At 45.1% G+C, this 26,907-nt stretch overlaps 1 protein-coding gene across 7 annotated transcripts in view; it reads right to left on the reverse strand.

Annotated features, from left to right (window-relative positions):
- Positions 1–11,744: 11,744 nt before the first annotated feature.
- Positions 11,745–26,907, reverse strand: part of EVI5 (ecotropic viral integration site 5) — a 156,216-nt gene continuing 141,053 nt past the window's right edge. For 6 of the 7 annotated variants that reach the window (XM_073643196.1, XM_073643195.1, XM_073643192.1 and 3 more), the window contains one exon: positions 11,745–13,972. In XM_073643196.1, coding sequence (XP_073499297.1) covers positions 13,664–13,972 — 309 coding nt within the window. In that variant the 3' untranslated portion in view covers positions 11,745–13,663. Of the gene's footprint in view, positions 13,973–16,481; positions 16,501–26,907 lie in introns of all 7 variants that reach the window. The other variant, XM_073643197.1, reaches the window with a different exon arrangement.

A 26,907-nucleotide genomic window follows, 5' to 3' on the forward strand; every position in this document is an offset into this window, starting at 1 on the left:
TCTTGTCTCCCAGTCTGTACTGGACCCTATCCAGCCTGCGCTCCAACCTGCTAGTACCTCCCTGTCTGCATTCCAGCCGTGCTTGCCAGTATCTCCCTGTCTGCACTCCAGCTGTGCATGCCAGCATCTCCCTGTCTGCACTCCAGCCGTGCTTGCCAGTACCCACCTGTCTGCATACCAGCCATGCTTGCCAGTGCCCACCTGTCTGCATACCAGCCGTGCTTGCCAGTGCCCACCTGTCTGCATACTAGCCGTGCTTGCCAGTATTCACCTGTCTGCATACCAGCCGTGCCTGCCAATACCCACCTGCCTGTATACCAGTCTAACCTGCCTGTTCCTGCATTCGCCGGTGTGGGTCAATAGCTGTGACCGGGGTCTGACCTGGAGTAGCACCTGGTCCCTCTGCTCGGTTCCTCCTTGGTTCACGAAGTCGACTGAGCCGCCGTGCGACCTTGGTCGGATCGGGTTGATACTTAGTTACACCCCTCCAGGCACTCCTCGGTTCATGGTACAGTGGGATCACTAATCACGCTCACGCCAGTCAGTCCGGGCGCGAGCGTAACAAAGTCCCAGGGGATTAGGAGGGAGTCTAATACTAGAGGATCTTCCCTCGGGTTCAGGGAACAGAAAACTTCCAGTTTCCGATTCTGCTTTGTGGCGAACAAATCCACCACAGGGAGTCCCCAACTCTGAGTAATCTGAAAAAAGGACCCTTTGATTGAGAACCCATTCTCCTCCTTTTAGCGTGTTTCGACTCAGAAAGTCCGCCTTGGCATTCTCTTTCCCCTTCATATGCAAGGCGGTAAGGGAGAGGAGATGATTCTCTGCCAACTGTAGCAAATGGTCTGAAACCTTCAAATTTTTTGATTTGGTGCCCCCTTGGTGGTTTAAGTACGCCACAGCAACCCGGTTGTCCGACAAAATCTTGATATCCTGGCCCCGCAGGGACACAAGGAAGCTGTTTATAGCCCGTTCCACAGCTAACAACTCTTTAACATTAGAGGAAAGATTTCTTTCCTCCCTAGACCAGACACCCTGGATTATCTCTTCCTCTAGATGGGCTCCCCAACCTGTGGGACTTGCATCCGTAGTGACTACACAAGATGGATATATCACCCAAGGGACACCTCTGGACATGTTCCGAACATCCATCCACCACCGAAGAGATAAAACTGATCGGGGGGACAAGGTAAAAAAAAAACATCCAGATGCTCCTTGAGGACAAACTCATTGTGCAGAACTTCCCACTGCAGAGTCCTGGAATGGTACTGGGCCCATAAAACTGCTGGGAAACATGAGGTTAAGGTTCCCAACAGGGACATTGCTTTTCTGAGAGACATGGAGGGGTTCTGAATAGCCGCCTCCACCAGTAGCTGTATCTTACTAATCTTGCAGTTGACTCCTGCAGTTCTGAATCCAGCACGACACCCAAATACTGCTGGGTCTTCAAGGGCTTAAGTCTAGACTTTTCTAAGTTTAGTAACCAACCCAGGTCTTTCAGAGCGACCATTACTTGCTCAAACGTGTACTATAATGCAGGAAGGAATTTCACACCACCAGGAGATTGTCCAGGTAGGGAATGATAAGCACATCTTTTCTCTCGAAGATGAGCCATAACCTCGGCCATGACCTTGGTAAAAATTCTAGGAGCCATCGCCAGACCAAAAGGAAGGGCTGCGTACTGAAAGTGTCTTACCACCCCCTGTAATTTAACTGCCACCCTGAGGTATTTCTGATATCCCTCATGAATGGGTATGTGATAATACGCATCCTTAAGGTCCAGGACTGCCATGTAACAGTCAGGAAACAGAAGTTTTATTGTGGAACTTAAAGACTCCATTTTAAACGAAGGCACTCTCAAATACTTATTTAGGGCTTTCAAGTTTATAATCGTTCTGAAGGAACCATCGGGCTTTGGGATCAGAAAGAGAGGGGAATAGAATCCTTTCTCTCTTTCCGAACCCGGAACCTCTCGCAAGACAGACTTCTGTATGAGTTCCTGGACTTCCGATTCCAGAGCTAATTGCTGCACGGGGGAAGAACGAGAGGGGGTTATCATAATATTGGAAATCCAATCTTAACCCCGAACTAACCAGACCTAGGATCCAACTGTTGTTGGAAATATGTTCCCAGGCGGGAAGAAAGGATGACAGCCTTCCCCCCACCTGGGGAAGGAGTCATTGTCCTTTCTTCCGGGGTCCTTGGGAGGAGGAACCAAATAATAGCCCTCTACCTTTCCCCCTGCGGGGCTCGTATCTATCCTGTTCTTTAGTTGATTTTCTCTGGACGAACTTTTTCTTCCGGAAAGAACGCTTATACGATGGTAGGGAAACTGACGGAAAGCCTTTTTTAGTGTCCCCTGCCTTCTCCAGTATCTCGTCCATTGATGAACCAAAAAGGTAACCTCCCCCACAAGGAATGGAGCAAAGTCTCGCTTTAGCTTGGAGATCCCCCGGCCAACATTTTAGCCATAAGGCCCTGGGAGCTGCGTTGGACAAGGCCGCTAACCTCACCGCATCTGCAGAGGCATCTGCCAAGAAGGCCGCTGCACCTGGATTAATGGGAGATTAGACAGAATGTCCTTCCCAGAAACCTTAGACTTTACCTGGGACTCCAATTGCTGCAGCCAGACCATAAGAGAACTGGAGGTACATGTTGATGCTACTGCCGGCCTTAGGGTTCCTGCTCCCGTCTCCCAAGCCCCCTTGAGGAAGGCATCCGCCTTTCTATCAAATGGGTCCTTTAGAGCCCCTATATCATCAAATGGTAAAGAGGATTACTTAGAGGCTTTGGCAATGGCAGCGTCCAGTTTTGGGGCTTTATCCCATGAAGAGGAAGATGAATCTTTGAAGGGATACTTCCTTTTAAGCGAAGGAGGAAGGGAACCCTTCTTTTCTGGCCTTTTTTCACTCCTTCTGCACTTCTCAGGACGACGCAGAGCCGGAAGTGCATCAGCCGAGGCCATGCCCCCAGATCTACGTCCCGCGATATGGCCCGAAACCACGCCCCACCACGTGGGGGGAAAGTCCAGAGAGCATCAGCAAGCTCCGGGGCAGCAGGGGATGCTGGGCTGCGCCGGAGTTTCTCCTCCCAGGCAGGGAGAGCTGCTCCCAGGCACGCGCACACGGTGCAGACCCCCTTGAGTCCACCGTGGCACCATCAACTGAACCAGCCGGAGTGGAGAAGGCATCCCCACTAAAAAACCCGGCCAGTCAGGCAAGTCATCTGAAGGTAAGCCTGAAGGATCCCATCAAGGACAGGAAACCAAACTGAGGTGAGAGGGAGGACCGCCCCCTTTTAAGCCTGTAGGTTTCCTGTCCTTGGTGAGCGGATTCCCTCTCGTGGTGCTGTCATGGGTGAACGAATAAATTACAATTACACTTTTTTTTTCATTCTATGTGCACTAGAAATCAAAAGCAAGACCGCACAGTAGTTTTTACGGAAAAAAATATCTGATCTGAATATCTGAAATTCTATATTTTGCAATTTGATGGAGAAGTCTGGCTTTGGCCAATTCCACCAGAACATTATCTGCCTGACTGAATGCTTCAACATAACAAACAATTGAGACTTCCAACTATGTGGTAACAGTTTGGGGATGGCCTTTTTCGGTTCTGTGGGCAAAACAAGGTCCATAAAGCCATGGTTGGGGGAGGTTTGGTTTGGAAGAAAAATTCCCACAGACACCTCCAAAATCTTGTAGAAAGCGTCCCCAGAAAAGTGGGAGCTGGTATAGCTGCAAAGGGGGAATCAACTCCATATTAATGTCTATGAATTCAGAATGAGAGATCATAAAGGCTACTGTAGATGTGATGTACAGGTGTCCCAACAGTTTTGTCATTATAGTATATTATACATGTACACAACTTATAATAAGAGTATAGTGATTTTTTTTTTATTATATACTGAGTGAGCATGTGTATGGCATAGTCAGGAGCACGGGCGTAATGATCGCGGTTGCAGAGGGTGTGACCGGGCCTGTGCGGTAGGGGTGCCCAGCGACGCCAATTTCAGCTGGATATGAATCCTCCGATGCAGATTCAACTGAAATATATTGCAGCGCACAGACCCACAGTCTCCCTGCACTGCAATACACACTGCCGGCCAATCAGAGGGGGGGGGGGCTTGCCAATGATGGGCGGCGCAAGACCGTGACGTCATGCACAGCCCATGCCTACATGCAGAAGTTAGGGAAACGTAAGAAAAATTGTTTATTTTTAAAATTTACTGGAGAAGAACGGAAGGGGCCCAGAACAGGTGACGTATTACCAAGATGGGGACATTATTACAGAATGGGGACCCAGGTCAGGGGATATTATTATAGGATGGGGGCTCAGGACAAGGGACATTATTCCAGAATGGGGGCCATTATTAGAGGATGGAAGGCATTATTACAGAATGGGTGCCAGGACGGAGGACATTATTGCAGGATAGGGGCCAGGAAGGGGGACATTATAAAAGAAACATCAGGACGGGGACATTATTACAGTTTAGGGGTAAGGTGGAGGACATTATTACTATATCATTGTCCATTTGACCAACATGTTGGTGGGGGCCCATAGGACAGTAGTTACGCCACTGGTCAGGAGAAATAGCTGCCTCCCAATGGTTATCTTATGTTTTTGGCCACCTTTAGGCTTTATTCACACATTAGCATTTTTCATCAGTATCTGTATGCCAAAACCAGGAGTGTCTTCAAAACACAGAACAAATGTCAATCATTCAATTATAGTTTTTCTCTGTAAGTGCCACTCCTGGTTTTGGTATATAAACACTGATGCCAAAAAATGGGAATGAGGCCTTACCTATGTTCTGGAATGACAGCCCAGTTTATACTCTGCTAATCACGCTATATATATATGTACTTCTAATTAAAGTCGAGCTCACATGAGCGTATGCAAAATAGTTCATCCATAAAAAAAATTAAAGTTTTTGCATAAATATATCAGTTTTTTACATCAGTGTGCCATCCACATCTTTTTTTTTTTTAACATCCGTGTGCCATCAGTCTGTCTTTTTTTTACGTCCTTGTACAATCCGCATGTCCATCCTTTATATCTTTGGGCCATACGCATGTCTTTTTTTTTTTTTCTTTTTGATCCGTGTGCCATCCATAGGTCCTTTTTAAACATCCATATGTGCCACTTTTTACATCCGTGTGCCAATCGTAGGTTTGTTTTTTTTACCTCCGTGTGGTCTGTTTTGCACACACTTATGGCATAATTTTCACATGAGGACAAATACAGTTTCCCATCTTCAGAATTGTAATGTATTTGTGAAAATCGCACGACATACAGATGGTAACCGGTATGTGATCAGTTTCTTGTGCACCAATGGACTTATATTGGGCGAGCTGCCCGGACAGCACATAAACCCTAAACAATCTGGGCAGGACATACACTGTGCTATGCGTCATTTAGGGTCTGCACGGGTCATTGTTTGTAAGGGGAATCACCAAATGTTTGTGTATGAAGATGGAACACAGCACAGAATAACCGAAGGCCCCCTTCTAAGGGACCGACACTGTCGAATAGATGTTCTAACATTAAGGCACTGTCGTTTTCCTCTACTTACTAAGTACAAGTGTCCTAGTGACAGAGCTGTGATTTCCTGTTTATAGAGAGATCAGAACACTACTGACGAAAGCGTTTTCTCTGCCGCCGCGGATAGTTCTCCCCATCGTGGTATTTTTCTTGCAATTATCATTTTGCATTTATACTTCCTCGCCATATTGATAATGGTTTCCAATTCTGAACCTGGAATTTTTGAGAATCAATACAAAACAAAAAATAAAATACAATTGTCATTTGTGACAGTTTTATACGGCAAACAAAACTACTGGGAGCCGGAATGCTGCACACAATATAGGCAGAGGTGAATGAAGACCTGACTAAGGTGCAGAATGATGTATTTCCACCGAAACAAATTACAATCGAGAATAGTAATCAGATTTTATTTTCTCCCAATCCGACAGCCCCTGATCAGCTGTTTGTCAGCAGCCAGATTCAAGCAATGTTTAGTACAACCTACGGATAAGGTTATCAATTGTTTAGTCGCAGACAACCCCTTTAAAAGGGAACCAGTCATAAAAAAAAAAAAAAAAAAAAAAAAAAAAATTAAATCTGCTGGTTAATAGTATTCTGATCCTGCTCAGCGCCGACACTTAGAGCCCCGCTGCCAGGAGGAAATTAACTTTATTCCTCCTGGCAGCCTTGGACTTTCGGTCATAGGGGATGGCCGGTGCGGCTTCAGTCACAGCTCAGTGTATAATGAGCAGCGGCTGTAACAGGCCCCCAGCACAGACTGACAGCCGGCCCTAATGCAGAGCCAGCGGCCATTCAGACCCGGGAACATGGTTACAGCCGCCACTCACTATACACTGAGTGGTGACTGAAATCATGCCGGCCATCCCCTATGACTGAAAGCCGAACGCTGCCGGGAGCAATTAAAGTTAATTTCTCCCGGCAGTGGATCTCTCAGTGCGGAAGCCCTGCATGATCAGAACCAGCAGTGTAACACTATATAAGATGGTTTACAGCGTCTTTCTACATGACAGGTTCCCTGAAGTACTGAATAGATTGAAGGATGGAACATGAGTTGATATTTTGGAAGTAGTAATATAAGGCTAAGTGCCCACGATGCAGAAATGAAGCAGAAATTTTCCTGAGCATTTCTGCATCTCCTTGGCAGAAAAACGCATGCAGTTTTACATGCGTTTTTGCCATGCGTTTTTCCAATGCATTGTATAGGCAAATCTGCATGCAGAAAAACACAAGAATTGGTCATGTCAGGATTTTTTCTGCGAGTAAAATCCGCGCAGAAAAAATCCTGAACATGTGCACAGAACTTGCAGAATGACATAGAAAGTCATAGGATAAGGTATGCAATGCATTTCTGGAGCGTTTCTGCGCTGCAAATCCACACCAAAAACACATCGTGGGCACACAGCCTAAGGCTATGTGTCCATGATGCAGACATGCTGCATATTTTTTACGCTTCTCCCTAGCAGGAAAAACTCATGCAGTTTTTACATGCGGTTTTCCCACCAGGTAGAAGCATTTGTCAAGCGTTCTTCACATGCATTTCCGCATGCGGGTTATCAAGCACTTTTCCAAGCAATTTTAGCATCACTTGGAAAAGTACTTGACAACTTGTTCACACTATATAAATCCATGCAACCCGCATGGATTTATAGTAGTGTGACCAAGCTAGTTTAAAAAAAAAAAAAAAAAAAACTTCCGATGTCCTCCCGGTGTTTTCTCTGCTGCGTCCGGTGTCTTGGGCGGCTCGCGGTGGTGTGAAGGACCTGGGGTGACGTCATTGAGTCATGACTCAGTTCACATACAGCAGACCAGACGGAAGGGAGAAAACACCGGGAGGACATCGGAAGGTAAGTATAATCTTTATTTTTTTTTACAGTTTCTATGGTACCCAGGTCTGGAGGAGAGTCTCCTCTCCTCCAGACTTGGGTACCATCCGCACATTGAATCGTGTGATATCCGCTTGTGCAGATGCAGTGATGTGGATGTCACGCGGTCCAATGCAAGTCAATGGCGGCGATTAAGCTGCGTGTCCGCAAAATTGATGGACATGCTGCGGAGTTTTGAGCGCAGCATAAATGTTGCGGAAAAATCCGCAGCATGGGCATTGACATTGCGGCTTGTCATTGGGGACCATGGGGGGCGGATTACCAAGCGTTTCCGCTGCGTAAATTCCACAGCATAAACGCTTGGAAAATGCTTTGTGGGCACGCAGCCTAAGTATAGAAATATCCATTAACCCTGGGGGTGGCGCTAGGTGGTTAGAGTAGAACAAGTTATGTTTTACATAAAAAAATTTAAAAACACCACATTTATTTTAAGTTCTTGCACATTATACAAAGGTTTTCATGCTTTATAACATGTCATTTCCCTACAGGAGCTTGCTAAAGTACAGATTAGAGCAATTAAAAGTGGCTTCCCTTCACCCTCGGCTCCTTTTTGAAGGTCTCATTTTGCTTACCTTAAGTCCTCAGGTCAACATCAAAAAGAGGAGCCGTGGATCCTCCATCCTGCTTCCGTTCACTCCGCATTTCTCATTTAACACCTCAGCAGCTTCTGGGCATTACAACACCCAGTGAGAAGGCAGATTTTACACACACAGTAGCACTTGTGCAAATCGCAGAATAAGCACAGTAACCACCGCAGATAGGCTACTGGTGCACAAGGCAGACAAGGCGGTATCAAAGAGAAGGAGCCTTATCTCATCATGATATCTCGTCTGTCTGCTGTCTGACAGATACATTTGTCATTGTGATCAATGAGCATTTCTTACACGGACTGTCCCATATCTTTATTAACACAAATTTACATTCGATAACTTTTTAAAGAAACAAAAAATATGGCATGGAGATTATTTGGATAGATTTCTGTTCCAAAGTTTTGGCTCAAAAACTTCCTGCGCATGAACATACTTCAAGGCAAGTTTCAGACACCGATCACACAATCCTACAAAATATTTGTCACTTATACCCAGGATAGGTAATAAATGGGTCTTACCATTGGGACCCACAACAATCATAAGAATGGAGTAGAAGTGCTGTCAGACAAAACTATTTTAGACTGACTTAATGGCTATTTCCATCAGCTCCATACAAGTGAACGGAGAATTGGTCATGGATAAGCACTTCCAACTTATTACACAGGACTTTGTCTCCTCGAGGTCTGTAGATCAGACACCCAGCGATCCTATATTCATCACCTTGCCTGGCGATTAACGGTAATGGACTTAGAGTGAAAAAACCCTTTAACATCTGCACAATGGATACAAGATTTAGATCCAACGTGGTTCTACTGAATTCAGATCAGTAACCAACATTATGATCCAAGCTTAATTCAGTAGAGCAATGGAAGGACTGAGTGTTCAGCCTGTTATAGGAAAGTTAAAAATACCTCCATATTAGGCCTAATGGCCATCTGATGAGGACAGTCTATATTAAACTTGAGAAATTCATCATAACATGAGACGAAGAAACCTCACTTCAAGAGCTGTTGTTGGGACGGGATCATTTTCCATGTTTGATGAGATGTTCTTATATATTTTTTTGATTCAGATAATTTGTTGAACATTTTCAAAACACTTTCACCCCCAATCTCACCCTAACCCAACCCTTCCCCACCCAGCTCTCAGGATTTAAGAAAAAGAATGTTCAGTTCATTGTTCCAGATTTCTTCAAGGAGTATTCCACAAGTCTATTGATTTGTGTAGTGAGGTAGTCCTTCTGGTCCATTCTTTCCACCTCCAAAACCACGTATATATCACAAATGTTTTTATACAAAACCCTTTTGTTTCTTTCCCCCTTTTATACAATTAATCCAAAGTTCCCTTATAATCAAGCACATCCTTAAATATCTCACCGTATCTCTCCACATTAGATGTTTTATTCCAACTCTAACTTTCATAGCGACTTATTCTTTCCATATTCATCCTCAATAAGTGTTACCTAAGGCATGGACGTGTTCATATATTGCTATTTGAATCTGAGGATTCCCTATCTATAAAGTGCATTCATCAGCATTCTCGGCCATGTTAATGTTAAAAGGGGCTAGGCCTGGGAAATCCAACCAAGGGGCCCACGATTTGGAAGCACACAGTTAATCTTGGGAATGTATTCTTATATATTAGGGGGATGTCTCCTTCCAATGAAAGGCAACTCATTTTCTAGCTTGATACAACAAACGAAGGATGGATTATTGGTGGGCCTCGTCAGTTGGCAAACCACTTACATAACCCAGTAGGCCGGTAAAGGGGTCTGGTGGAGCCTCACACTCAAAACACCCTAGATATTAGATCCAAAATTGCTTTCCAAAGAGATTTATTTATTTTACTCACTTATATAGCGCCATAAATTCCACAGCGCTTTACAAACATTATCGGCCCTGTCCCCATTGGGGCTCACAATCTACATTCCCTATCAGTATGTCTTTAGTGTGTGGGAGGAAACCGGAGAACCTGGAGGAAACCCACACAGACACGGGGAGAACATACAGACTCCTGGCAGATGTTGTCCCCAGTGCTGCAAGGCTGCAGTGCTAACCACTGAGCCACCATGCTGCCCTGTCCTAATATTTAACAACTACCAGGAAATCAGGCACATTGCTGGATAAATCAGCTAAAATTAATATGATTAAGAGGCATGTGTTAGAACCTTTGACCCAAAAATATATCAGAACTGGCCCTACTAGTCGGCCACTTATGGCCCCAATACTCATTAGACTATCATCCAAAGCTGTCGATATTGATGTCAGGGATTCAAGGACCTGACATGTCCAATTTCAGAGTGTCAATGGTTTGGTTCTCCAAGAGATGTCTATAGGAGTGCTCAGCAGAATGAGTGCTCTTGTGTATGAGAGAGTTGGGTGAGATGTCGGTGGAATGAGGAGTTGGCCAGCAGCTATCCAAAGTGTATGGAGGGGGATTTACGCCCCATAATCCCCTGCTTCTTTTCCAGCAACTCCTCTATACTGATAAATCAATGAGCCATTGTTGAAGGCCATGTCTGGATTATGCCCGACTCCGAAAACTTCAAGAAAGATTAGTCCATTTGCAATAAATTTACAGTTTTCTTTTCTTCCAATTGTAGAATACTTGTATTCCAAATATGCTGCTGTCAATTTAATAAACCTAAGAAAAATAGAGTGCGACAGTAACTAGATGCTTTCCTCTTCAAAAATTATAAGTCATACATCAGGAATGGCTGAATCAGCTATGAAAGAAATTAAAAGACGTTGTCCCCCTTTGTGACAAATTTCTTTTTATTACTTAAATGCATGTACTTTGGGCTAAAACTTTTTGCAATTTGGTTTGATTACAAATTTAGCACTTTGCCTTCTATTGCCGCTGTGTTACATTATATTTTGCTGGCTGCAGAATGAGTTAACTGACAATCTACTGATCCTCCCATTATGACATATGTATCTCTTATCTGTCTTTCTCCGAGCTCCTCTAAGCCGATTTATCACCAGACCACATCAAAGCTAAATGTGCAGTGAAACAAGGAGCATGTAAAAACCAAAACCGGGCAACATTTTTCATAAAGCTCAACTGAAAGAATCATTTTTAGCCCCAAATACATAAAAAAAAAAAAAAAAGTAGACATTTCCAATTAGGAGACTGGTGATGCCGTTGTCTCCACATTACACAGCTGCCATTTTGTATATTCTGTATAAGTCACCTACTATTCCTTTGTGGCCATATTTACAGGCGTTCTGGATAAAACCTATAAAAAAAAAAAAAGTCCTAAAAACGTTTAAAAGGAATCTGTCATCAATTTTATGCTAAGTAATCTGAGAGCTGCATGGTGTAGGGGCAGAGACCCTGATTCCAGCGGTGTGTTTCTTAGCTTACTGGGTGCAGCAGTTGTGATACAATAGTTTTCCTTGCTGCAGATATAGCAGAGCTCTGAATGCTGAGCCCTGTATAACCCCACCCACATCACTGATTGGCAGCTTTGTCTACACTGTGCACAAAAAGCTGCCAATCAATGATGGGGGCGGAGTTATACAGAGCAGTTGACTACATGGCATGAATTTCATGCTGATAACACTTATTTTATTGAAACAGCAACACAGCCTTGTAAGTGACACATCGCTGGAATCAGGATCTCTGCCCCTACATCATGCTGCTCTCAAATTACATAGCAAAAATCCGATGACGGATTCACTTTAAGTGACAACAGTTAAAATTTATAAAGACCAAGCACGGACTGAAATCATGAAAAAAATTTATTTTAGTTACATATACATATATATATAATGTTAAAAGATTTCCGTCAATAGTGTTTTATCAAGCATCTGTTAAGTGATGACATTTTTAATGTGAAATGCAATGTATGGTTCTGGCGCTATTTCACAGAGATATGATTAGTGTTCTTCTGCATGATCAGGAAACAATTCTATTTACAAAGAAACGTCCATGTTTTTCCCCTCTTATTGTACAGGATCGGTTATAATTCAACATTTACATTCTAGGTATAAAAGGATGATGTGCGTTGTGCATCTTCTGCATGAAATATGTATATTTATGTACAATATATCTCACAAGTAACATTAATTGACCTGTTAATAACATTGAAACACACATCTAAAAAAAAAATGAAAGGCTTTAAAAAAAAGAAAAATATATCACTGACAACATTTGGTCTCATTTTGCAGCTTTAAGACAATTTGATGCTTCTGCACAGTGATCTTTAGATGCATTTCCATAAAATAATCTGCGACAGATTGGATGACTGTAGCAGTAAAGACTAAAATATAAACTCTTCGTGTCCTCGAGGATATGAGACACAGCGGAGGAGATGGGAGTTGGTCAAAATATTGGAATGGCAAACTGGGAACAGATCTGCTGAATAATACGGCTGTCTGGTATCACAGACAAGCGCTATTTGCTTGAAAGGGAATGAAGATTACGTGCAATACCAAACACCACCATTTGGCAAAAGTGGCGCCATTTCTGAATTTTTTAAATTTATTTCATTTATTTTTTTAATACTGGACACTCACTTTAACTTGGCCAAGTCCACGTATGCACTTCTTGAAATGAGCAGCTAAACACTGATCTCTACTTGCACAGCTCGTCTTGACATAAGGGTGAGGACAGTGTACAGGCCCATCCTCAACCATGAACCCCAAGATCAGCTCCTACCCCTTACCTGATCACCATACTGTACTTACATTTCACTTGTGGAGTGTTATATGCGCCTCAATGCAAGACTGGATTTAGTGTCTTTACAGGTTAAAAAAAACAAAACAAAAACCCTTAATACTAAACATCAGATATGACGCCGAAAGCAATGTTTTATAACTTCAGGTGGTCACGGAACAGACCCAAGTCGGCCAAAACTTTAGATTTCGGTGGGACTAATTGAGCATCTGATGTATATTTGATGTTCAGCCAGTGAGAAAAGGGATTAGACATGTTGAATTTCAACATGCCTGATCATTTCCAAACACCCTTCGTAGGTGGTTGGTCTCCTCTAAGAACCAAACGGCCTACACCCCACTATTCAGAGAACATGAATGCTTGGATGAACTGAGTATGTAAAATGCATGGGGGGATAGGGGGTGGGAGGGTCAGGAGCGCTTGTGAGCGGGCAGCAACCTTGGCCGACAGCTACTGAATGACCAACTTATGAGTAATATTTGCAACTTGTCAGTCTTCAGCCTTTCACACACCGACGAGCTGGTGGATTTCATCAAATGATGTGCGATATGTCACCCATAAATGTGTCCACACATTAACCAATAAAATAATTTGTTCAACAGGCGTAGGTAAAATATTGCACGTTTTTCTTTTATACAGGTGAAAGAAAGGATGACCAGACGCATCACCAGAAATGGTCTCCATCAGGTAAGGATGTGAGCAAACACCTGCTTTGATTGAAAAAGTAGAAACATTCAAAGAAATAGTTTTTTTCTGATAATACTGTTATGACAAACGTGTCCATTGAGAGTCTTTGTCTAGCGTATGGCAATGATGAACTTTTGGCAAAAGGCAAGTGAAGGCAAGAGGAAGTTCTGTACATGCTGGGTCAGTCAGGTCTGATTGTAAGGTGGTCCACGTACTGTAACAATTCATTGTCATGACCGTCTGGTTGATAAAAAAATAAATAAAGTCACAGTGATGTTTAAACCGTAGTGGAGTAAGACTCTGTTCTTTTTCCAATTTGCTTTGGGACCACTCCATTGGAATCAGTAATGATGGCTAGTTCTTCTGGGTCGCTATCACTGCTGTCCAAATCAGAAGGGAGCAAAACCATCTTTTTGTGGTTTTTGGCCAGGCCATAGTGAACACCCTCCGGCTGTAGTGAGCTGGTGGCAAAGTCTTCATCAGAGGAATGGAAGGACACGTCATCTCCAATTATATGATTGACAATATGGATCCCATCAAAAGTGTGTTGGCCTTGGAGGCCCCTGTGGCCTTTTAGACACTGGATCTGTTAAAATCAAAATTGTATATGTAAGAAAAAAAAATTATATATACACATCTACACACAAATACATAAACAAACCAAAATATAAAAAATATATTATACATCTGTGTGTAATATAAATATATATGGAATATATTTATTAAAATTATATATAATGTTATTATATATATAATTATAATAAATATATTCCACAGTGCTTGATAAATATGTCGAATGAATTCTCTATCTATACACATACATATATACATACATACATACATACACACACACACACACACACACACACACACACACACATACATACATACATACATATACACACAGTACAGACCAAAAGTTTGGACACATCTTCTCATTTAAAGATTTTTCTGTATTTTCATGACTATGAAAATTGTACATTCACACTGAAGGCATCAAAACTATGAATTAACACATGTGGAATTATATACTTAACAAAAAAGTGTGAAACAACTGAAAATATGTCTTATATGCTAGGTTCTTCAAAGTAGCCACCTTTTGCTTTGATGACTGCTTTGCACACTCTTGGCATTCTCTTGATGAGCTTCAAGAGGTAGTCACCGGAGGAAATGGTCTTCCAACAATCTTTAAGGAGTTCCCAGAGATGCTTAGCACTTGTTGGCCCTTTTGCATTCACTCTGCGGACCAGCTCACCCCAAACCGTCTCGATTGGGTTCAGGTCTGGTGACTGGAGGTCAGGTCATCTGGTGTAGCACCCCATCACTCTCCCTCTTGGTCAAATAGCCCTTACACAGCCTGGAGGTGTGTTTGGGGTCATTGTCCTGTTGAAAAATAAATGATGGTCCAACTAAACGCAAACCGGATGGAATAGCATGCCGCTGCAAGATGCTGTGGTAGCCATGCTGGTTCAGTATGCCTTCAATTTTGAATAAATCCCCAACAGTGTCACCAGCAAAGCACCCCACACCATCACACCTCCTCCTCCATGCTTCACGGTGGGAACCAGGCATGTAGAGTCCATCCGTTCACCTTTTCTGCGACGCACAAAGACACGATGGCTGCAACCAAAGATCTCAAATTTGGACTCATCAGACTAAAGCAGATTTCCACTGGTCTAATGTCCATTTCTTGTGTTCTTTAGCCCAAACAAGTCTCTTCTGCTTGTTGCCTGTCCTTAGCAGTGGTTTCCTAGCAGCTATTTTACCATGAAGGCCTGCTGCACAAAGTCTCCTCTTAACAGTTGTTGTAGAGATGTGTCTGCTGCCAGAACTCTGTGTGGCATTGACCTAGTCTCTAATCTGAGCTGCTGTTAACCTGCGATTTCTGAGGCTGGTGACTCGGATAAACTTATCCTCAGAAGCAGAGGTGACTCTTGGTCTTCCTTTCCTGGGGCGGTCCTCATGTGAGCCAGTTTCTTTGTAGCGCTTGATGGTTTTTGCAACTGCACTTGGGGACACTTTCAAAGTTTGCCCAATTTTTCGGACTGACTGACCTTCATTTCTTAAAGTAATGATGGCCACTTGTTTTTCTTTACTTAGAATTTGTATTATGGCAAGAAAAAAAGCAGCTAACAGTCTATTCAGTAGGACTATCAGCTGTGTATCCACCAGACTTCTGCACAACACAACTGATGGTCCCAACCCCATTTATAAGGCAAGAAATCCCACTTATTAAACCTGACAGGGCACACCTGTGAAGTGAAAACCATTTCCGGTGACTACCTCTTGAAGCTCATCAAGAGAATGCCAAGAGTGTGCAAAGCAGTCATCAAAGCAAAAGGTGGCTACTTTGAAGAACCTAGAATATAAGACATATTTTCAGTTGTTTCACACTTTTTTGTTAAGTATATAATTCCACATGTGTTAATTCATAGTTTTGATGCCTTCAGTGTGAATGTACAATTTTCAAAGTCATGAAAATACAGAAAAATCTTAAAATGAGGTGTGTCCAAACTTTTGGTCTGTACTAATATCTATATATATATATATATATATATATATATATATATATATATATATATATATATATATATATATATATATATATATATATATATATATATATATATATATATATATATATATATATATATATATATATATATATATATATATATATATATATATATATATTTCCCACAAATCTATCCATATCTGTAAAGCACTGTGGAATATCATTTTTTTTTTATAGCACTGGTAATCTTGCCTATTAATGCCCAACAACAGCCGCACGATATGACACAATGGCGTGCACATATACGTTTCACATGGCATGCACACTCACTCAATATAAGTGCTCCGTTTTATCAGTTTTGGCCAAAGATGAACTTTGTCTGATATTTGTTGAGGCCACACTTCACGCTCCCGCCATGCATGGGGAGACATTTGGTAGCATTCCCAGCCACATGACAGCACACACCACGGGCTGATGTGAGAGCTCCAGGGCCTCATGAATTGTGCAACACAATAACCAACAACTATGGCTGGAGCAAGCTGGTCCCAGGAACAGCCGAGTCCCACACCTGCAGCCTTACCTGGAGCTGCTGACTGTTCCTTTGAGTCAGGCATGTGTGGAAACAGGGGAAGTTAAAAACATTATGCACAATATTTTTTACAACTAAATTAAGTCGATAGAAAACTGAACACAAATTACAGCAGGACATGCAATGAAAATGCTATACATGTCATATACTTAGGGACAGGAAAGAAAAATTATATAAATTCAGTTTGTTTTTGTGTTGCTACTTGACTAGGTTTTTTTTTTTTGCAGCTTTTTTTTTTTAAGGGAATCTGTCATTGGGGTTTTCCCACTTAATCAGAGAACAACATAATATGGAGACAAACCCCGATTCCAGCGATGTGTCACTTTCTGGGGCTACTTGCCGTAGTTTGGATAAACTCCTGGTGATAAAACTGATTTTTATCACTAGATAACTAGTAAGCCTGCTGCCATGTGGTCCACCATATTCATGAGCTCTGTATAATTCCGCCACCACTGATTGGCTGATTTGTTTACACTGTGCATAGGCAGAAAGTTGTCAGCTTTTGTGGGCAGGGTTATACAGAGCTCAGCATTCAGAGAACTGGTAGATCTGCAGCAGAGAATGGATTTTTATCAAAACTGCAGCAAGCAGCTTATTAAGTGACCCATCACTGAAACCAGGGTCTCTTACCCTATATCATGCTGCTCTCAGATCATGCTGCTCTTTAGATGTAGAGTCTCCCTACTGACACTAAAAGCACCTAACAGACCCCACTGATTTGTGGTATAAAATAGTGGGGTCTAACCTAACTTTGTTGCAAGTGATTTTTATGGAATCAGTAACTGAGCCCCAGACATGGAAGTGAAAGGAAACACTGAATGGATAATTGTTTCTGATCAGCTACTAACACCACCACCTGACTGTAGGTAGAAAATCATCATGAACAGTCTACATCCCCCCCCATTTTAAATTATTTTCTATATCTATGGATCATTGCTCATGTATTAAAGGGAACCTGTCACCATGAAAATGCAGTCAAATCTACAGGCAGCAATGTTATAGAGCAGGAGGAGCAGAGTTGAACGATCTATAGTTTGGTGCGAAATAACTCTGTATAGCCTGTGATTTCACCATTTAATCCTCTGCTGTTTCTGGGATTTTCAGTCCAGTGGGCGGTCCTATCAGTGACTGACAGCTTTCTATGTATAAGAGTGCATGCAGTGAGCTGTCAGTCACTGATAGCCCCGCCCACTGGACTGAAAATCCCAGAAACAGCTGAGGATTAAATGATGAAAAGTCGGATTTTGGTAAGAACATACCTGTAAAATCCTTTTCAGCGAAGGAAGGAAGGGAGACACAAATCCATTACTTAGTGGGTAGGTGGAGCCCCATAGGATAGTTCACCTCAGATTAGAAAAAGTGACGACCGGCCCCTCCAGTATAAAGGCTCCTCCTACTCCCATGTTATCCAGTCCGTACACAAGCTAAGGAAGAGCAGACAACACCACATCCCCTTCTGAAAGCTCAGAAATGAGAGAAAACAGGTTATGCAATAGAAACACACAGTCCTAGGCATACCTCACTGGACCTGACAACTGTGTAGAGCTGGCGATGCTGGAAAAAGCCGTAGAGCGCTAAACCCAGTCCAGATGATCGTCATCAGGAAGGAGACGCGCTGCATCTAGAAACACAAAAAAAACACTTCTGCCATGGGAGGGTGCTGTGTCTCCCTTCCTTCCTTCGCTGAAAAGGATTTTACAGGTAAGTTCTTACCAAAATCCAACTTTCAGCAGCAGAAGGGAAGGAAGGGAGACAAATCCATTACTTAGTGGGACGTTCTAAAGCAGTACCTCACTTAAGGGTGGGAAATAGTGGCAGAATCTCCAACACCCCAACAACTTAGGCAAGAGCGCAGACCGCGCTGAATAAAGAAAAAATAAACAATAAAGAGATAACAAACTACCGCCGCCTGTAGGACCCTGCGTCCCAAGGCCGCATCAGCGGAAGCACTCACGTCCACTTTATAAAACTTAGTAAAGGTGTGAACGGAGCGCCAGGTGGCCGCCCGGCAGAGCTGCGCTGCCGAGGCCCCCTGACAAAAAGCCCACGATGAGCCAATGGCTCTCGTGGAATGAGCTTGAACTTTAACCGGACAAGGCTCGCCCTTGAGCCGGTACGCTTCCAGGATAGCCGAAAGGATCCACCGAGCTATCGTGTCCTTGGAAGCACATTGACCACGCCGACGACCAGCCGGAATCACAAAAAGAGAGTCCGACTTCCGAAAACCTTGTGTGATTGTAAGATAGAACTTCAATGCCCGCACTAAGTCCAACGAGTGCAAGGCCCGCTCCCTTGGAGTCTTAGGTTTTGGGCAAAGAGAAGGCAACACAATGTCCTGATTAATGTGGAATTGTGACACTACCTTAGGTGAAAAATCTTCACGGGTACGAAGTACCACGCGATCCGGAAGGAATTCCAGAAAAGGAGGCGAGCAAGATAGTGCCGCCAACTCCGACACCCTTCTCAAAGAGGTGACTGCCACCAAGAAGGCCACCTTCCAAGAAAGTAACGAAAGTTTAGCAGAATCCATAGGCTCAAAAGGCCTATGCTGAAGGGCTTCCAGGACTAGATTAAGCTGCCACGGAGCCACAACTGCCCTCCGCGGCGGAAACTGACGTGCGACTCCGCGAAAAAAGAACGCACATCCCTGCTTGAGGCAATAGCCCTTCTAAAAAGTGCGGAAAGTGCAGATACCTGACCCCGCACAGTACTAACCGCTAGACCCCTGGCCAAACTATATTGCAAAAAAGCCAAGAAGTTGGGGATGGAAAAAACCCTCGGGTTTCTTGAAGATCCAGAACACCATGAATAGAAAGATTCCCAAGTTCTGTGATAAATCCTAGTCGTAGCTGGACCCCTGGCTGCCCGCAAGGTAGCAATGACCTCGGGCGAAAACCCGCGACGGGTCAGGATCTCGGTCTCAAGAGCCACGCCGTCAAACAGTGACCTCAGGTCCGGATGACGAATGGGCCCCTGGCTTAACAAGTCCGAGCGAAGCGGTAGTGGAAACGGAAGCGCCGCTCGAAGAGATACCAGCGTCGAATACCACGCTCTTCGTGGCCAATCCGATGCTACCAAGATTACTGATATTCGTTCGAGTTTGATCCGTCGGATTACCAGAGGAAGTAAGGATATCGGCGGAAATACGTAGACCAGCTCGAACTGGTCCCACGGGGCTACTAGAGCATCTACCGCCACAGCCTCCGGATCCCTGTACCTGGACATGAACGTCGGAACCCTGGTATTCAGCCTGGACGCCATCAAGTCCACCTGAGGAGTCCCCCAACGGGAACACAGCAGAGAAAAAACATCTGGATGGAGACTCCATTCCCCAGGATCCACCTGCTCGCGACTGAAGAAGTCCGCCGAGATATTCAGCACACCTGGGATGTGGATCGCAGAGATTGCTGGAATCCTGGACTCGGCCCAAACCAAGATCCGAGAGACCTCCATCATGAGTCTGGAACTTCTCGTCCCGCCCTGATGGTTGATATACGCGACCGCTGTCGCATTGTCCGACTGAATCCGGACCGGTAGACCGTTCAAAAAGGACCGTCCAATGTTGGAGGCAGAGAAATATCGCTCTCAACTCCAAAATGTTGATCGGGAGAGACTACTCCTCTGACGACCAGACCCCCTGAACCCAGAGGTCGTTCCAAACTCCCCCCCCCCCCCCCCCCCAACCCGTCAGGCTGGCGTCGGTGGTAATCACCGACCACCTCGGGAGAAGGAAGGATTTCCCCAGGGATAGAGTCTCTGGACGTAACCACCATCCAAGAGACTCTCGCACCCTGTGGGAGATATCGACCGAGCGATCCAGAGAAGTCAGAGATCGATTCCAATGTGTCAGAATAAGATTTTGGAGATCCTGGGAATGAAATTGTGCAAACAGTACTGCTTCCATAGCTGCCACCATTAGACCCAGAAGGCGCATGCATTCCCGAAGGGACATTGACAACGCCGACCTCGTAGCCTGGACCAGAAGCCGAAGGTTCGCCTGTTTGACAGGAGGCAGAGACACAACTGCCCGAAATGCATCCCCAGGAACAGAATGGATTGCGCTGGTTCCAAAGACGACTTCTTCCAATTGATCAGCCACCCGAAGTCCATTAGGTACTGAAGGGAGAGGTCGCGAGCTGTTATCGCCTCCTCCGCTGTGGGCGACACTATGAACAGGTCATCCAGGTAGGGGAGGATCGTAACCCCTTGTCTTCGAAGAAGCTCCATGAGAGGAGCCAGAACCTTTGTAAAAACCCTGGGTGCAGAGGCCAACCCGAATGGTAGGGCCACAAACTGGTAATGGGTTTGACCTATGGCGAAACGCAAAAAACGCTGGTGAGCCCTGCCGATAGGGATATGCAAATAGGCGTCGCTGATGTCGATAGACACCAAGAAATCGTACTGCGACAGGGTCGCCATCACCGAACGGAGAGACTCCATGCGGAACTTCAGTGTTCGGACGTAAATGTTCAAATCTCTGAGATCCAGTACCGGGCGAAACGTGTCCTCCTTTTTGGGGACCACAAAAAGGTTGGAGTAAAAACCCCTTCCCTGGTCTTCCGGAGGAACCTGAACCACCACACCCTGCTGCAGGAGAGAGTCGACCTCCTGTAACAGTGCAGCAGCCAGCCTTGGCACAGATGGAATGCATGTCTGATGAAACCTGTCTGGAGGCAGCGAATGAAACTCTATGAAATAGAGAACCCTCGGGGGAATCCCTGGCGTCAATTAGCCTTAGCGGATCTTTTGTCAACCTCCCGTCTGTCCTGACGGGACTGTTGCTTCCAAGGAGTACAAGATTTCTGGGAGGATCTGCCAGAGGACGAAGGACGACCTGATCTCCAAGAAGGCTGACCGAATCGTCCCCTGGTCCGAAAGGACCGATTACCTCTACCGGGCCCTGACCTGCCAGATGTGGATGAAGCTGCCTTCTTTAGAGGCAGGGAAACATCCTTGTCCTTGGCCATCAGCTCCGAAAGGTCCGAACCAAAAAGCTGACCGCCCCTATATGCAAGACTAAGCAAACCTTGCTTGGATACTGTATCTCCGGTCCACTGCTTAAGCCACAGTGCTCTTCTAACTGACGGCCGAAGCTTGAGCCTTGGACAAAATTGAAGTAGTGTCCAGTACTGCATCCCTGCCATGACACATTGCTTCTTCCATCAACTGAAAAAGCCTTTCCACTTCTGAAGGCAGAGTCCCATCTTGCCATGCCGTTCGCAGCTGATCCAACCACCGCAGGGAAGCCTCACCGGCCCACATGGCCCCTAAGGTCGCTCGGAAACCATGACCTGCGGCTTCATAGATGGATTTCACCGCTGACTCCGATCTCCTGTCCAGAGGATCCTGAAGATTGGCTTTCCCTTTAACCGGAAGCAAGGAGGACTTGCTCAACTGAGACCGGGATATATCCACCTCGGGAGAAGGAACCCAATCAGTGACCATCTCCTTAGCGCAGGGATACAGAGCATCAAAACACTGCATCCCCTGGAAGCATTTATCCGGACTCCGGCGCTCCTTCTCCACTGCCTCGTTAAGTTCCTCATGCGCAGGCAACGTTGGACGAACACAGCGCGTTTCCTGATATAGCCGGGCAGACTTAGACGGTCTTGCCGGCTCTTCAGACAGCTGTAACACTTCCCGCATGTCCTTAATAAGCACATCTACGCGGCCTGAAAGTGAAATAGAGCGACCTCGTCGATCCTCTTCCTCGGAATCAAAGATTTCCTCAACCGAACTCGTTTGTGAAACCGAAACCTCTGATGCGCTGTGCGAGGGAGATAGTGCCACAGTCCTGCGGCGCTTTTTTCCTCGTGGCGACAGATGCGATCTGGCTGACACCCACTGACCCAGGAGGCTAGAAAGACTATCAATGGAGCGAGTGAGCGCTTCCACCTTAACATCACTAAGGGTCGAACTTGATGTCGTGGAAGGCCTGGGTGTATCAGAAGCGTGCGACCGAACTTGGAACGGATCAGGAGAGCGGTCCGCACTCCCAGGCCCCTGCGACATGCCACCCACACCAGATGCCAGGATGTTACAATAAGGATGGCAAATAAAAGTGTGAAAATTGCACAGCCTGTTTTCAAAATTTTTTTTTTTTTTTGTATGCCTCAAGCTCTGAAGGGTTAAAGCTCACCCTTAGAGAGAGCTACCCCAGAGCTGCAGAGCAAATAATTTAACTTAATCAACTGGGAAAAGCACCCTCAAACACAAGGTGTTTCCCCAGGAAAAGAAAAAACAACCCTAAAGAACCATCCTGTTCAGAAGGGGTTAATATCACGGCAACTAAAATACTACACTGCCTACTAAGGTCAGCGAAGTAAATAGTTTCAAAAGAGAAGCGGTAGCGCTCACTATGTCTCCCTAGCAGGTTAGCCAAAGTGAAAAACGCTGTCAGGGAACCTCTGCCAAAGGCAGAGGGAACTCACCGATACCGCGGCGACCGCTCCTCCTGAGTGTGTGGCGGTGGACGGGGAGCAGAGAGCAGGAGGTGCCCGATGGAACACGGAAGCCGGAGGAGAAGCAGGGACTGACCGCGCGCGCCCAACCAAGAGCTTCCTGCCTGAGATATGACGGCAGGAAGCCAGGAGACGCTAAGCCACGCCCGCTAAGCCACGCCCCCGACAGAGCCCGCGCTATTCAAGCAAAAGCGCGCTAGACAGAGAGCTTCCTGCCTCTATGAAGGCAGGAAGCAAGAAAAGAAAGAGCGTGCGCTAATAAAGAGAGCTTCCTGCCCCAATGATGGCAGGAAGCCAAACACTTAAAGAAAAAATGTGCGCTTATACAAAAAGCAATGTGAGGCCACATATAAACATTACTGGCCTCCGTCTCTGCTCCCCCCAGTAAAGGCAGCGTCTGCAATAGACAAAAACACACAGGCAGTCACACTTCTAGAAACGGCGGCTGCTGCCACAGCCGTTAAGGCACTCTTATACACAAGAGCACTTACCCGGCTGAACGCCACAGAGATCCTCAGGGATGTGTGGCGCCGTGGCCCTTTGCTAGCCCCTACGGCGGAACACGCAGGGACCCCCAGATGTGGTGTGCGCCTCCGCCAGGGAGCGCCCTGTATCCCCCGGGGCCGGAAGCTTCTGTGGGGACCTCCTCAAGGGGTACACAGAGCCGCCAGGGGAGGGTCAGGGGTCTCAGTAGTGCAGAGACCCCCTGAGACCTCTAGACCACGGGGGGTCCAGGTCTCGCTGGATATAAAACAAAAAAACAAACTCTTCTGAGGAGCTGCCGAGGCAGCGACTATCCTCTGAGACCTCAGATAAAAGACTGGAGAACATGGGAGTAGGAGGAGCCGTTATACTGGAGGGGCCGGTCGTCACTTTTTTAAATCTGAGGTGAACTATCCTATGGGGCTCCGCCTACCCACTAAGTAATGGATCTGTGTCTCCCTTCCTTCCCTTCTGCTGCTGAAACACAAGTTATCCTGAATCATTTCCCACAAAACTATATATCAATCTGCTCCACTCCTCCTGCAGATAAGCCAACTCTAACAAAACATTGAGGCAATGGCGGCAGATCAAGCGTAAAAGAGTGTATGACGAGTCCTTTTTTAGTTTCTTAAGCAACCACACAAAAAAGGTTCAAAAAGGTTCCTCCAGTGAAAATTTCAAGAGATATGGCTATTAGACCCCATGCTGCCCCTACACTGTACGGACGCAGTGGTTAGCACTGTATGGTGGCTTTGTGGTTAGCACTGTTGCTTTGCAGCACTGGGGTCCTGAGTTCAAATACCACCAAGGACAACATCTGCAAGGAATTTGGGTGGGTTTCCTCCAGGTTCTCCCCTTTCCTCCCACACGCCAAAGACATACTGATAGGGAATGTAGATTGTGAGCCCCAATGGAGACAGTGATGATAATGTAAAGCGCTGTGAAACATGATGGCGCTATATAAAGGAGTAAAAAATAAAAATAAAAAATAGCGTTGCTGATATTTATCAGCCGCTAGTGGTAGAGACAAAGTATAATGTTGTCTGGAAAACGCAATTTTTTTTCTAAAAAATGTAATTAGCGCTAGTTACTCGAGTTTGCAGAGTAACAAGCCCCACCCCCCCACTTTCTCACGGCCCCGGCACAATACTTGCCTCTCCCCGTGCCTCCACAGCAGGTCCTGTCTCTTCCGCGGTTGCAGCACTGTGACGTCTCAGGTCTGAGGGCGCGGTGACGTCTTTCCACCGCGCCCTCTACTGAGCAGTCACAGCGCAGTGCGGGGAGATGGTGGCGCGGGTGAGAAGTGAGGTGAGTATTTGATTTTTTTTTCCCCTCATGTATGGGAATGACATCCTGCATGGGCATTATACCAGGGGAGGGGAGGGGAGGGGGCGAAGAGAAACAGCCTGCATGGGGTAGTGTGTGTGTGTGTGTGTGTGTGTGTGTGTGTGTGTGTGTGTGTGTGTGTGTGTGTGTGTGTGTGTGTGTGTGTGTGTGTGTGTGTGTGTGTGTGTGTCGGGGGGGGGGGGGGACGACAGCTTACATGGGACATTATATGGGGGCCAGTATCCTGTATGGAGCGTCATATGGGGGCCAGCATCCTGTATGGAGCGTTATATGGGATCCATTTTTCTGTATGGAGCAATATATGGTACTATAACTATGTACATATATATATTTATTACACACACACACATACATACATACATACATACATACGCACATATACAGTACAGACCAAAAGTTTGGACACCTTCTCATTAAGATTTTTCTGTATTTTCATGACTATGAAAATTGTACATTCACACTGAAGGCATCAAAACTATGAATTAACACATGTGGAATTATATACTTACCAAAAAAAGTGTGAAACAGCTGAAAATATATGTCTTATATTCTAGGTTCTTCAAAGTAGCCACCTTTTGCTTTGATGACTGCTTTGCACACTCTTGGCATTCTCTTGATGAGCTTCAAGAGGTAGTCACCGGAAATGGTCTTCCAACAATCTTGAAGGAGTCCCCAGAGATGCTTAGCACTTGTTGGCCCTTTTGCCTTCACTCTGCGGTCCAGCTCACCCCAAACCATCTCGATTGGGTTCAGGTCTGGTGACTGTGGAGGCCAGGTCATCTGGCGTAGCACTCCATCACTCACCTTCTTGGTCAAATAGCCCTTACACAGCCTGGAGGTGTGTTTGGGGTCATTGTCCTGTTGAAAAATAAATGATGGTCCAACTAAACGCAAAAAGGATGGAATAGCATGCAGCTGCAAGATGCTGTGGTAGCCATGCTGGTTTAGTATGCCTTCAATTTTGAATAAATCCCCAACAGTGTCACCAGCAAAGCACCCCCACACCATCACACCTCCTCCTCCATGCTTCATGGTGGGAACCAGGCATGTAGAGTCCATCCGTTCACCTTTTCTGCGACGCACAAAGACACGGTGGCTGCAACCAAAGATCTCAAATTTGGAATCATCAGACTAAAGCACAGATTTCCACTGGTCTAATGTCCATTCCTTGTGTTCTTTAGCCCAAACAAGTCTCTTCTGCTTGTTGCCTGTCCTTAGCAGTGGTTTCCTAACAGCTATTTTAGCATGAAGGCCTGCTGCACAAAGTCTCCTCTTAACAGTTGTTGTAGAGATGTGTCTGCTGCTAGAACTCTTTGTGGCATTGACCTGGTCTCTAATCTGAGCTGCTGTTAACCTGTGATTTCTGAGGCTGGTGACTCGGATAAACTTATCCTCAGAAGCAGAGGTGACTCTTGGTCTTCCTTTCCTGGGGCGGTCCTCATGTGAGCCAGTTTCTTTGTAGCGCTTGATGGTTTTTGCAACTGCACTTGGGGACACTTTCAAAGTTTGCCCAATTTTTCGGACTGACTGACCTTCATTTCTTAAAGTAATGATGGCCACTTGTTTTTCTTTACTTAGAATTTGTATTATGGCAAGAAAAAAAGCAGCTAACAGTCTATTCAGTAGGACTATCAGCTGTGTATCCACCAGACTTCTGCACAACACAACTGATGGTCCCAACCCCATTTATAAGGCAAGAAATCCCACTTATTAAACCTGGCAGGGCACACCTGTGAAGTGAAAACCATTTCCGGTGACTACCTCTTGAAGCTCATTAAGAGAATGCCAAAAGTGTGCAAAGCAGTCAAAGCAAAAAGGTGGCTACTTTGAAGAACCTAGAATGTAAGACATATTATCAGTTGTTTCACACTTTTTTGTTAAGTATATAATTCCACATGTGTTAATTCATAGTTTTGATGCCTTCAGTGTGAATGTACAGTTTTCATAGTCAGAAAAATCTTTAAATGAGAAGGTGTGTCCATATAATATAATATAATATATATACACACACACACACACACACACACACACACATATATATGAGATAATGCAGCTGCACTCCATATGACCAAGATACGTCTTGACAATGAAAATATTAAATCTAAATAGTTTTTTTGCTCAGCAAC

Source organism: Phyllobates terribilis, unplaced genomic scaffold, assembly GCF_046119375.1.
Source record: "Phyllobates terribilis strain yellow unplaced genomic scaffold, ASM4611937v1 Scaffold_8__6_contigs__length_399053987, whole genome shotgun sequence".
Classification (NCBI taxonomy): Eukaryota; Metazoa; Chordata; class Amphibia; order Anura; family Dendrobatidae; genus Phyllobates; species Phyllobates terribilis.